At 48.1% G+C, this 13,248-nt stretch overlaps 1 protein-coding gene across 1 annotated transcript in view; it reads right to left on the bottom strand.

Moving 5' to 3' along the window:
- Nucleotides 1–13,149, bottom strand: part of KCTD19 (potassium channel tetramerization domain containing 19) — a 44,950-nt gene extending 31,801 nt beyond the window's left edge. Inside the window, exons 1-9 of the mRNA XM_069738435.1 lie at nucleotides 13,093–13,149; nucleotides 10,548–10,835; nucleotides 8,774–8,927; nucleotides 8,485–8,676; nucleotides 8,242–8,373; nucleotides 7,888–8,107; nucleotides 6,155–6,306; nucleotides 3,431–3,534; nucleotides 1,601–1,743 (exon numbers count right to left, since the gene is read on the bottom strand). Coding sequence (XP_069594536.1) covers nucleotides 1,601–1,743; nucleotides 3,431–3,534; nucleotides 6,155–6,306; nucleotides 7,888–8,107; nucleotides 8,242–8,373; nucleotides 8,485–8,676; nucleotides 8,774–8,927; nucleotides 10,548–10,835; nucleotides 13,093–13,149 — 1,442 coding nt within the window. The remainder of the gene's footprint in view (nucleotides 1–1,600; nucleotides 1,744–3,430; nucleotides 3,535–6,154; nucleotides 6,307–7,887; nucleotides 8,108–8,241; nucleotides 8,374–8,484; nucleotides 8,677–8,773; nucleotides 8,928–10,547; nucleotides 10,836–13,092) is intronic.
- Between the last annotated feature and the right edge of the window lie 99 nt (nucleotides 13,150–13,248).

Here is a 13,248-nt window from a genome sequence, read left to right as displayed (position 1 = left end):
AAAAAAATAAAAAAAAAAAAATAGTATAAATATATTTTAACCCCTTTCTGCCAGCTGACGGAATAGTACGTCAGCTGGCAGATCCCCTGCTTTGAGGTGGGCTCCGGCGGTGAGCCCACCTCAAAGCCGCGACATGTCAGCTGTTTTGTACAGCTGACATGTGCGCGCAATGAGCGCGAGCGGAATCGCGATCCGCCCGCGCTCATTAACTAGTTAAATGCCACCGTCAAGCGCTGACAGCGGCATTTAACTAGCGCTCCCGGCCGCGCGGCCGGAGGTGCTCGCACTGCGGACCCCCGTCACATGATCGGGGGTCAGCAGTGCATCGCCATAACAACCAGAGGTCTCCTTGAGACCTCTATGGTTGTTGATGGCCGATTGCTTTGAGCGCCACCCTGTGGTCGGCGTTCAAAGCAACCCTGCATTTCTGCTACATAGAGGTGATCTGTACTTCACCTCTATGTAGCAGAGCCGATCGAGTTATGCATGCTTCTAGCCTCCCATGGAGGCTATTGAAGCATGCTAAAATTAAAAAAAAAAAAGTGATTAAAAATATAAAAAAAAATAAAAATATATAAAAGTTCAAATCACCCCCCTTTCGCCCCAATCAAAATAAAACAATTAAAAAAAAAAAAAAATAAAAATCAAACATACACATATTTGTTATCGCCGCGTTCAGAATCGCCCGATCTATCAATAAAAACAAAGCATTAACCTGATCGCTAAATGACGTAGCGAGAAAAAAAAATCAAACGCCAAAATTACGTTTTTTTGGTCGCCGCAACATGGCATTAAAATGCAATAACGGGCGATCAAAAGAACGTATCTACACCAAAATGGTATCATTAAAAACGCCAGCTCGGCACGCAAAAAATAAGCCCTCAACCAACCCCAGATCACGAAAATTGGAGACGCTACGGGTATCGGAAAATTGCGCAATTTTATTTTTTTTTTAAGCAAAATTTGGAAATTTTTCTCACCACTTAGATAAAAAATAACCTTGACATGTTTGGTGTCTATGAACTCGTAATGACCTGGAGAATCATAATGGCTGGTTAGTTTTAGCATTTAGTGAACCTAGCAAAAAAGCCAAACAAAAAACAAGTGTGAGATTGCACTTTTTTTGCAATTTCACCACACTTGGAATTTTTTTTCCGTTTTCTGTTACATGGCATGGTAAAATCAATGGTATCGTTCAAAAGTACATCTCGTCCCGCAAAAAATAAGCCCTCACATGGCCAAATTGACGGAAAAATAAAAAAAGTTATGCCTCTGGGAAGGAGGGGAGCAAAAAACAAAAATGAAAAAGCGGAAAAAGCTCCGGGGGTGAAGGGGTTAATAAGTAAGTTATGACTTGAGGCCATTCTGGGGTATGAAGATCACCAGGGCGAGGGCACTAGGAGTAGAATCACTGCCATCTAGTGTGGACTTTTGCTTAGTGACATTTCAGAATTAGGGACCTAGAGTCGCTCAGGGGGAACATTCATTACACGTATTAGGAGACGTTTGCGCTTTAAGTTCCCATCTTGTACCTTTCCTTTTATATAATACACATACAGGTAGGAATTATGGCAGAGAAAGAACGGAGCTGGTTCCCTACCGGAACTCGGAAGGAAGGTAAAGACTCCCCAGTCTCAGGAAGTTCAGGATGTGTCTGAATATCTCTCCATCGCCGTTCACTAACAGGGAGGACCCGCAGCTGATCCAGCGCGTCTTCCTGGAGTTCTGCAGAAGCTCCGGATACTGCAGGGACAGATGAAGCAGCAGATGTGAACTTGTCCCTGTAGCTCTCAGACTTTCCCATCCTCTCTAGTGACAGATGCTACTCTTTAGGAAACGAACAGGTGGTCAACGTAGAATGACCAGTACAGGGAAAGTGGAGTGTAATCCTTCTGTGTCCTGACCTTGTGGCCACAGAAATAAAACAGGAGAGCGGGTCAGCTTAGGTCGGCGGACCTAGAGTCTGACACCCCGTGAACGAGATGCTGCACACATAAGACCATCACGTTCCCCATGGGTATTTGAACCAAAGTGCAAATAGCAATTTTGTCTGATTTTATTTTTTTTTTATTCATGTGGTTTTTCGTGCAGATTTGAAGCATTTTTTTCTATGCTACCAAGTGCAGAAATTCTGGTTATTTTGCTCTAAAAATACACCTGTATTTTTCAGCCAATAAACTAAAGAAAAAAAAAAAAAAATTTCAGTTTAACAGCGTTTTTAAATGCACAGAAAGTGGAGGGTGTTCATGAAATCGCATCCCCTTTGCTTGAACTGATAAGCGCTACAGAAAATCCACCGTGTTACTTTAGGTGAGAGCGATGCCTAAGGTTATGTGCACGCTTCCAGGATTTTTCGCTATAAAAACAACGCTTACATTAAGCATCCTATTAGAACACAATCTGCAATTTTTGTGCACATGTTGCGTTTCTATCGCGGTGGAATAGCATTCCAGAAAAAAAAAAAAAAAAGCAGCATGTTCATTCTTTGTGCGTAATCGCGGGGACTCCGCACACATAGGAATGCATTGATCCGCTTATTTTCCGCATGTGGCTATGCCAACCATGCAGGAAGTAGGCGGATCATGTGCGGTTGGTACCCAGGGTAGAGGAGAGGAGACTCCTCCAGGACCTGGGAACTATACAATTGTAAAAAAATAATAAAAAAAAAAAAAAAAAAAAATCGTGATTTTCTCACCTTCCAGCGTCCCCGGCAGCCTCTCGCTCCCAATAATGCCTCGGGGCAATGACCTGTGATGACGTAGGGATCTCGCGAGACCGCTACGTCATCTGGGGTCATTGCCGCAAGGCATTACTGGGAACAGGAGCATCGTGAGGAGCTGGAAGCCTGCGGGGGCCACCGGAAGGTGAGAATATCATGATTTTTTTTTTTTAAATTATTTTCAACATTAGATCTTTTTACTATTGATGCTGCATAGGCAGCATCAATAGTAAAAAGTTGGTCACAACACTGTTTAACAAGTGTGACCAACCTGTCAGTTTTCCAAGCGATGCTTCAAATCGCTTGGAAACGATAGCATTCTGAAAGCCAATTATGCTTGCAAAATGCTAGTGTTTAGCGGAAAAACGCATGACAATTCCGCATGCGTTTTTTCCCGCCACAGGGAGTTCTGGAATTGCCACAGAGATTTCCGCGGCAATTCCGGAAGTGTGCACATAACCCAAGACTTTCTTACGTTTGTATCTGTACAGCCGCGTTCCCCAATAGTTTGAACGACGTTTAATTCTGGCTGCGCTGAACTGGGCGTGATTTCATGAACTTTCTGCCCTCTGTGCATTTGTAGACGACCATGTCCCAGCATTTCATTACTTAATGACACCAATAACTAGATTTTTCTCATTGCTGAAGAATAAGCAGACTCTTAGGACGACTAGACGGACACAATACAGGACGGTCGGTCCGTGACGCTACCTTCAGCAGAGTCTTCAAATACGTGGCGTACCAGTGGCTGCGGACATAGACCCTGACGGTCTGATGACTGGGGAAGGCTCGGACTTCGGATGTCCAGGTGTCACCTGAGTAACATGAACACATTACACAAGAACAAGATGTTGGCTCCCTGCAGACAATGTGCTGCCTGAAGTCATCGGAGCTGCACTTTTTAATTCACACCAAGAGATACTCTATGTGAAAAAAAAAAAAAAAAAGTCTCAAACCGAGATTCTTTTATGAGATAATACTGTATAGTTTTATTGATACAAAACATTAAAACATGATACAGAAAGGTGCTAGATTGAACCAATAGAGGGACTGTATGTCCTGGGAAAGCCCACAAATTAAACCACAGATTTACTATAGCCACATACGTAGTTGTGATGAAATAGTGAGACATGCATACCATGAATAAGCATACTTAAAACAGGGTATTGTTAGAAATGCATTTTTATGGCTGCAAAAAACCAGTGCACTTTGACATGCATACACAAACAATGCCCCAAACGTGTCTCAAACAATCCTGCACTAATACAAATAGGTACATATACATGTGTCCCTAATAAAATAATACCGGCTAGTACATACCAATGGGTGGATAGGTGAGGATACCCGGACGTCCCTCTGCCCCGACGCGTGTTTCGTTCTGCTTATACGGGAGGCATGTCAGGGCAGGGGGGAAACCGGTTTAAATAATGCAACAATAAGTCCCATTGGATGTGTAATCAAGACAAAACAGTAACGTAGTGGCGGCGTCACAGGTCCTATACCCACAATCTATACAAATACGTAACTTCGCCTGCATGATAGGAAGGTCCTATACGATGTGTTGTGTTATATGCCAGAGTCGCGCATGCGCCCGTAATACAATAGATGTATATCCAAAAGTTCTAAGACCATATGACCCTGATGTGCTTACTGCGCATGTATAAATATGTAACTGCGCTTGCATGATAGGAAGGTCCTGTACAATGTATTATATATCAGAGTCGCGCATGCGCCTGTAATAAGATGGGTATATATCCAACAGTCCTAAGACAATGTGACCCTGATGCGCATATACAATATGGAGGTCCTGACTGGCGGTGCTTAACATAAAAATAGCGCATGCGCCCAAAATTTAGGACAACTGCGCAGCCACTAAACTAATAAAGGTCTTATACAGAACTGAGTAAAATAGCGCACGTGTCCAAAGATCGGAACAACTGCGCAGCCACTAGAGGTCCTACATCTATTGATAAACGTGTCACATGACCGTATGTAGACAACTAGGTATAAAATGAATAAAATATTATGATGAAATAAGGAGCAAATTATGACGCATGCGTTCGCCAATAAAGACCTGCGATGTAAAAGAAAGAGGGATCGCAAGCGGTCATGTGTGCCGACACATCAGGACAGCTTGCCCCCATGTATCAACTACACACTCGACCATTCTTGATCCCTCAAGCAAGTCTATGGCTCACACATGCGTACTACTCCAAGGGGGATCAGAAATAATGTGTAATATAAATAAGTGTAATGTGCTATAAGCTAAACAGCTGAAATGTGCAAAACTAATGAAATACTACGCCTACAAAAAAAAAAAAAAAAATTATATATATATATATATATATATATATATAACAAAAGGGCCATCCTCATACGTATAATGTGCTAGAAATAAGAATCACGTGCTACCTAGTACTGAAACCTGTTAGGGTATACTAACAAAGGCCAATACCCATTATTGACCCATTTTATATAAAAATGACAATAAATATACTCTAATGAAATAAAGTGCAATAGTGCTATTTGTATAGATTGTGGGTATAGGACCTGTGACGCCGCCAAGCTACCGCCATTTTGTTACTCTGTTTTGTCTTGATTACACATCCAATAGGATTTATTGTTGCATTATTTAAACCGGTTTCCCCCCTGCCCTGACATGCCTCCCGTAGAAGCAGAGCGAAACGCGCGTCGGGGCAGAGGGACGTCCGGGTATCCTCACCTATCCACCCATTGGTATGTACTAGCCGGTATTATTTTATTAGGGACACATGTATATGTACCCATTTGTATTAGTGCAGGATTGTTTGAGACACGTTTGGGGCATTGTTTGCGTATGCATGTCAAAGAGCACTGCTTTTTTGCGGCCATAAAAATGCATTTATAACAATGCCCTTTTTTAAGTATGCATGTCTCATTATTTCATCACAACTATGTATGTGGCTATAGTATATCTGTGGTATAGTTTGTGGGTTTTCCCAGGACATACAGTCCCTCTATTGGTTCAATCTAGCACCTTTCTGTATCATGTTTTAGATCAATAAAACTACATAGTATTATCTCATAAAAGTATCTAGGTTCGATACTTTTTTTTATTTTCACATAGAGTATCTCTTGGTATGAATCATTTATGCAGGTACTTTGCCCTTTTTTTGCATATGGGTTAAAATATTTGGGGCTATTTTGTGATTGACTTATTTTTGCAGGGTAAACACAAGGATTGCTTTCATTTAATAGCAGTTATTAAGCTCGGGTGTAATTTCAGCAATAGACTTCATATATTTTTATTATATACAGTCCTGGTAATCGATGGGGAATGAATATTGTGACAGTCAGGACGCAGTAGGATCAGAGATCCTGACGGACATATGCCCGGACAATCCACAGATGTGGGCATGGCTGCCTTGCATGTATGACCGGGGCGAGTCCTCCTACCTGCATCCATGCTGGCCCGGGACTTCAGATACGATCTGACGGCTTCTCTCATGGGCTGATAAATAGCATCACCTCTGTCCAGATACAAGCACAAACCATAAATCTCCAGAAAGCTTCTGGTCAAGGGAAGTCGGCAAGTTCCCATCCAATTCCTGGTGATAGAGCAATTGGTAACATTAATATGAGGCCGCTGTGTGCCAGGGGCACCATGACACTACATCTGATGATCCAGGAGAGCTCTTGTCTGCCATAGAGAGGTTTTACCCGTCTTACAGTAGTTCGATAAACAGTTCATCCAATGACTGTCCCCTAATCTGAACTAATTGACAATCTGGCATAACAGTAATTAGACTACCTATAAAATAAACGGGACTAAGGGGTAATGTTTCTTCTAGTAGAGAGTATTTAATTGTCACCCCTGGAATATAAAGTCTCCCTACACAAGGAGAAACTTCACCCTTAAACCCCCTGTCATAGGCCACCCACCCAGCCAACAAGTGTTCCTGCTTTGCACTGATGAGGGGCAGATTCCCAGAAACACATCTGCGTATTAGTGGCGTTTCATGTGCCAGTAATAAAACATTAACGCCCTGAAGAAAGAATAACCAAACGTTGTAAAAATTGCAGAGGGTGCGACTGAGCTCTTGCAGGAGGTGAACCTGCCGACTCAAGTGCCTTCTTCAGCTGATATGCGTCCTCATAAACCAACCCCCCTGCCCCCGTACTCCCTGCACTGCAATACACACAACCGGCCAATCGCTGACGTTGGTGGCGTGCCAGACATTGGTGTCTCAGGGCAGCAATGTAGTGCTTCGCCACACCCAGCAAGCCAATGACCACTGCCAGTCACTGATTCAAGACACCTTCTGTATGGAGAAACCAGTCGCAGGCATTGCTCAGGTGAGTTTTGGCCCATTCTTCCACACAAACACTCGTCACATCCTGAAGGTCCCGTGGCCTGCATGCACCATACACTTTTTATAAAAGTGCAAAACACGATGTAAAAATGGCTAAAAGGCCCAAAATGTTGGAGCAAATCTGACCAGCACTAAAACATTCATCTTTATGGCTACGTCATTTTACAGCACTTTTCTGGCATACAAGTGTGATTAAAGGGAATCTGTCACCCCCAAAATCATATATGAGCTGCAGTCACCGGCATCAGGGGCTTATCTACAGCATTCTGTAATGCTGTAGATAAGCCCCCGATATAACCTGCGGTCCGGGTCCGATGGGCATCGTGGTCGGTCCAGCGCCTCCTATCTTCATACGATGACGTCCTCTTCTTGTCGCGGCTCCGGCGTACTTTTTCTGCCCTGTTGAGGGCAGAGCAAAGTACTGCAGTGCGCAGGTGCTGGGCCTCTCTGACCTTTCCTGGTGCCTGCGCACTGCAGAACTTTGCTCTGCCCTCAACAGAGCAGACAAAGTATGTCTGCGCTGGAGCCGCAGCGTGAAGGCCAGAAGAGGATGTCATCGTATGAAGATAGGAGGCGCTGGACCACACCACGACACCCATCAGACCCAGAATGCAGCGGGAACGCCCCTGGGTGAGTATAATATAACCTTTATTTCTCATCTTTCAGGTTACATCGGGGGCTTATCTACAGCATTACAGAATGCTGTAGATAAGCCCCTGATGCCAGTGGCCGCAGCTCATATACGATTATGGGGGTGACAGACTCCCTTTAAGATCCTAGACAATACTCGGCTGCCCCTGGCCTAGTGCCATGTACCTTACATGTAGGAAGAGGGTCCCGGTGCCGATGATATACAACTTGCTGCCATCCACGCTGCTCTCTATTCTTAGCTGGCCCAGAGCAGAGTCCGGGTACTTCGCCAATAGCTCCAGGGCCAGGATGTAGAAAGACTTCATTCCTCTGTGCGGTTCTCCTTTTCTACCCACTGTATTGTTACTGGAGGACGGGACCATCTGGGGGCTGCCACCTGCATACCCTAGACACAAATAATCAACTATTGGGGGCTGCTATTGCTTCCACCACAACCCATGGCACTTTATCCAGCGCTCGTCTCATCTCAGACACCTATGATTAAAAAAAAATAAAATAAAAAAATATATATTGTCTCACCTGAGGATTTCTTTTCGGCGTTGAGCACCTGGAGCAGCCCTGGAATTCCCAGAGATTGGATTTCAGCTTCCAAAACCTCAAAATCCAAGAACTTCTCCGGCAAGAAAAACTTTCCAGTGTGTAGGAAGTTTCCTGTCGGAGGTCAGAAAATGCTGCAGAACGAGCAGAATCTTTTCTACATGGTGAAAACATTTCACAATTGTCATTTATATTTTTTGCCCCCCTCTACCCCATATTTCTGACCTATGAATCGGACGTCCTGACAGCCACATTCTATCAAAGCAAAAGTGTCTGAAAACCAAAGTAAGTTGTCATCTGTGACCAGCCCAGGATATGTCTCCAGCAGGTCAATGGGAAAGAACCAGTAAGAAACGTTTTCCTGCACATCCAGAAAAGGGTTGTCAAAAAGGCCGAGAGGAGCTTTGTCTCGATCACCTGAAAGACAGAACGTATGATCGGGTAGTATTAGTAACATGGAGCGGAGTGTGACAGATCATCCTGGAAGCCCCCACGTGAATGGACCCCTCATCACCTGAAGATGGGGAACTTTTCACCGGCAGCTCAGACAGACGGCTGCTGAATTTACGAGTCTTTCGGTAGCTGGTGGACAACTTCTCAGGGACAGGCATGCCCGGGGGTATCTGCTGGCACAGGTGGGGAGCCTCTTCTTTAAACTTTTCTAGGGCCTGTTAATGGCAAAGCAAAAAAGCAAATGACAGGTACTAATGAACAACGACAAAACGCACGAGAAGACGAGAAAAATAGAGAGGGTCATGTGGGGGGTGACCCCGATGCACGGAAGGGACATCTGGGGGAGCTCCCGGCACACTGAAGTGTCACCTGGGGGGGGCTCTAATGGTACACTGAAAAGTCATCTGAGAGCGCTCCTGCTACATGGAAGCGTCATCTCGGGGAGCTACTGGTATATGAAAGGGTCATCTGGCGGGACCCCTAACAGTACACTGAAAGGTCATCCGATAGCGCTCCCGATACACTGAAGGGTAATCTGGGGGCACTCCTGGTGTATAGGAGGGTCTCATGGAATGTTCCTACTACAGGGTGGATCGGGAGGGATTTTTCCTGGTATAGGGAGGGTCTTGTGGAGGTGGTCCCGGTATAAGTATTATCTTGTGCCCTGAGCAGGGGGCAACGTTTCAGACACTGAAAGCAATCAAGACAATAAAACCAAAGTCTGAACAAGGGGCCATGTTAGAGGTGGGTGGAAACTGTACATAAATGCATATGTCCTCCACAAAATATCACCACTTCATGGTGCCGAATCCCTCAGATGACAGAAATAGGGAGCAGCAGGTGCCTCTTCCACAATGCTCAGCTCGCCTCAGAGACTCAAGCACAGACCCAGATACATTCTACCTGTCTGTACACAGTTTTCCTGGCTGTAGAGAGCACAACGCTCAACCCCTTGAGAATTGCGAGATTTTACATTTTTGTGCTTTTTTTGTTCCCCTTCTTCGCCAAACCATAATGTTTGTACTTTTAAGTCAATATGGCCATATGAGAACTTGTGTTTTTGCAGGACGAGTTGTACTTTTATGACACCATTCGGTTTACCATATAGTGTACAATGTCCATGTCAGTACAAGTACAGACACCAGTGGGAAGAAAAAAAAAAAAAAAAAAAAAGCCAGAGGTTTCTAAAATAAAAATAAAAAATATACCGTAAATACAATTTATATACATGTCGCCTGTGTCACAAGTTTCCGAGACCCGTAGCGACTACATTTTTCAGGCTCTAGGGCTGGGTGATGGCTTTGTTTTGTGCCCTGAGCTGAAGTTTTTATTGATACCATTTTGGGGTTGATACAATGTTTTTATCGCCACTTATCGCTGCCATTCTGACAGTCTGGATTTTTTTTAATATATATAAATTACACCGTTTACCAATTGAATTAAATTTAATTTATATTTTTATAGATCGTCCGCTTATGAACGCAGCGATACCAAATGTGTGTTTTTTTCTCAATTATTTTTAATGGAGAAATTTTAACTTTTTTGAATCACTTTTTACTGGATTTAATAGTCCCCTTAGGGGACCTGAAGCTGCGATTGTCCAATCACATGTACTAAATACTTGTATGCAGAAGAAATCAGTCTCCTATAAGTGCCAGTACGGGATAGAGTAAAGGAGTACCATCATGACAAGCACACGGGTGTTCAGCAGACCCACAGCCGTCATAGCAACCAGTCGGTACGCCACAATCATGTCATGGGAACGTAGAATGGCGTGCCCCTTGCCGTCGTGGATTTTGTGATGTTGCATGCTCCCTTTAAGACAGTGAACAAACCTCCATCATCGGCTGCAGGTGGAGCGCTCGGGTCTGTTCACATAGGACATCCAGCTCGGCCAAGCAGGACACGGAGAGCTGAGAGGTGAGCAGGAAATGATGGACCAGTCTGAACACAGACCCATCCCGGTCCAGGAAAACCCGTCTGCCGTCAGCCTGAGGGAAACAGGAGACATCTTGCCACAGAATGGAGTCGCCAGAGCGAGCAAGAGCCACGGCGGGAAGGGAGAAGGCCCAACCGCCAACATTCAGGTGGAGAAGGTCCGAGGGGCTCAGCGCCGAGACAGCCTGTCAGAAACAAATTCATTCTTTGAGGGCCTGTGTCACTTAAGGGCCCTCATACACCGGGGCCAGGGGATAGGACATATGTACAGCCCTCACACATGAAAACACTAGAATTACGTCACCACCAGCGTCCACACACACCGTCAGCACCAGCCGCCTCAGTCCTCACACACCGTCACCACCAGCCGCCTCAGTCCTCACACACCGTCACCACCAGCCGCCTCAGTCCTCACACACCGTCACCACCAGCCCTCACACACCGTCACCACCAGCCGCCTCAGTCCTCACACACCGTCACCACCAGCCGCCTCAGTCCTCACACACCGTCACCACCAGCCGCCTCAGTCCTCACACACTGTCACCACCAGCCGCCTCAGTCCTCACACACCGTCACCACCAGCGTCCACACACACCGTCAGCACCAGCCGCCTCAGTCCTCACACACCGTCACCACCAGCCGCCTCAGTCCTCACACACCGTCACCACCAGCCGCCTCAGTCCTCACACAAAGTCACCATCAGCCGCCTCAGGCACTACACATGACGTCACCACCGGCCGCCTCAGGCACTACACATGACGTCACCGCCGGCCGCCTCAGACACTACACACAGGACGTCACCGCCGGCCGCCTCAGGCACTACACATACGACACCAGCCGCCTCAGGCACTACACGTACGACCCCACCGGCCGCCTCAGACACTACACATGACGTCACCGCCGGCCGCCTCAGACACTACACACGACGTCACCGCCGGCCGCCTCAGGCACTACACGTACGACACCACCGGCCGCCTCAGGCACTACACCACCGGCCGCCTCAGGCACTACACGTACGACACCACCGGCCGCCTCAGGCACTACACGTACGACCCCACCGGCCGCCTCAGGCACTACACGTGACGTCACCGCCGGCCGCCTCAGACACTACACACGACGTCACCGCCGGCCGCCTCAGGCACTACACGTACGACACCAGCCGCCTCAGGCACTACACATGACGTCACCGCCGGCCGCCTCAGACACTACACACGACGTCACCGCCGGCCGCCTCAGGCACTACACGTACGACACCACCGGCCGCCTCAGGCACTACACCACCGGCCGCCTCAGGCACTACACGTACGACACCACCGGCCGCCTCAGGCACTACACGTACGACCCCACCGGCCGCCTCAGGCACTACACGTACGACCCCACCGGCCGCCTCAGACACTACACATGACGTCACCGCCGGCCGCCTCAGACACTACACACGACGTCACCGCCGGCCGCCTCAGGCACTACACGTACGACACCAGCCGCCTCAGGCACTACACGTGACGTCACCACCGGCCGCCTCAGGCACTACACGTACGACACCACCGGCCGCCTCAGGCACTACACATGACGTCACCACCGGCCGCCTCAGGCACTACACATGACGTCACCGCCGGCCGCCTCAGGCACTACACATGACGTCACCGCCGGCCGCCTCAGGCACTACACATGACGTCACCACCGGCCGCCTCAGGCACTACACATGACGTCACCGCCGGCCGCCTCAGACACTACACACAGGACGTCACCGCCGGCCGCCTCAGACACTACACGTACGACACCAGCCGCCTCAGGCACTACACGTGACGTCACCACCGGCCGCCTCAGGCACTACACGTACGACACCACCGGCCGCCTCAGTCCTCACACACATGACGTCACCACCAGCCGCCTCAGGCACTACACGTACGTCACCACCGGCCGCCTCAGGCACTACACATGACGTCACCACCGGCCGCCTCAGGCACTACACGTACGACACCACCGGCCGCCTCAGGCACTACACATGACGTCACCGCCGGCCGCCTCAGGCACTACACATGACGTCACCGCCGGCCGCCTCAGGCACTACACATGACGTCACCACCGGCCGCCTCAGGCACTACACATGACGTCACCGCCGGCCGCCTCAGACACTACACACAGGACGTCACCGCCGGCCGCCTCAGGCACTACACGTACGACACCAGCCGCCTCAGGCACTACACGTGACGTCACCACCGGCCGCCTCAGGCACTACACGTACGACCCCACCGGCCACCTCAGTCCTCACACACATGACGTCACCACCAGCCGCCTCAGTCCTCACACACATGACGTCACCGCCAGCCGCCTCAGTCCTCACACACATGACGTCACCAGCCGCCTCATTACCGCTCTGCACTTGCTCCCCGCCAGCTTTCGCGCTCAGTCACAAACTGTCCTAACAGCTGTAATAATCACCTCAGAATGAATCCTCCCGCCACAGTCCAGGCCCGCCTCTCCGCCCACTCCCGCCATAACTGTGCGCAACCCACCAATAGCTATTTATCATAGCTTACCCCGCCCACATCTTCCAGCCGCCGCTGCTATTGGTCAGTCCCATCTCCGCTGCGTTGC

Source organism: Ranitomeya imitator, chromosome 9 (genome assembly GCF_032444005.1).
Source record: "Ranitomeya imitator isolate aRanImi1 chromosome 9, aRanImi1.pri, whole genome shotgun sequence".
NCBI classification, from domain to species: Eukaryota; Metazoa; Chordata; class Amphibia; order Anura; family Dendrobatidae; genus Ranitomeya; species Ranitomeya imitator.
Note: the sequence above shows the minus strand (reverse complement) of the source record. Positions and strands in the feature narration are given on the sequence as shown.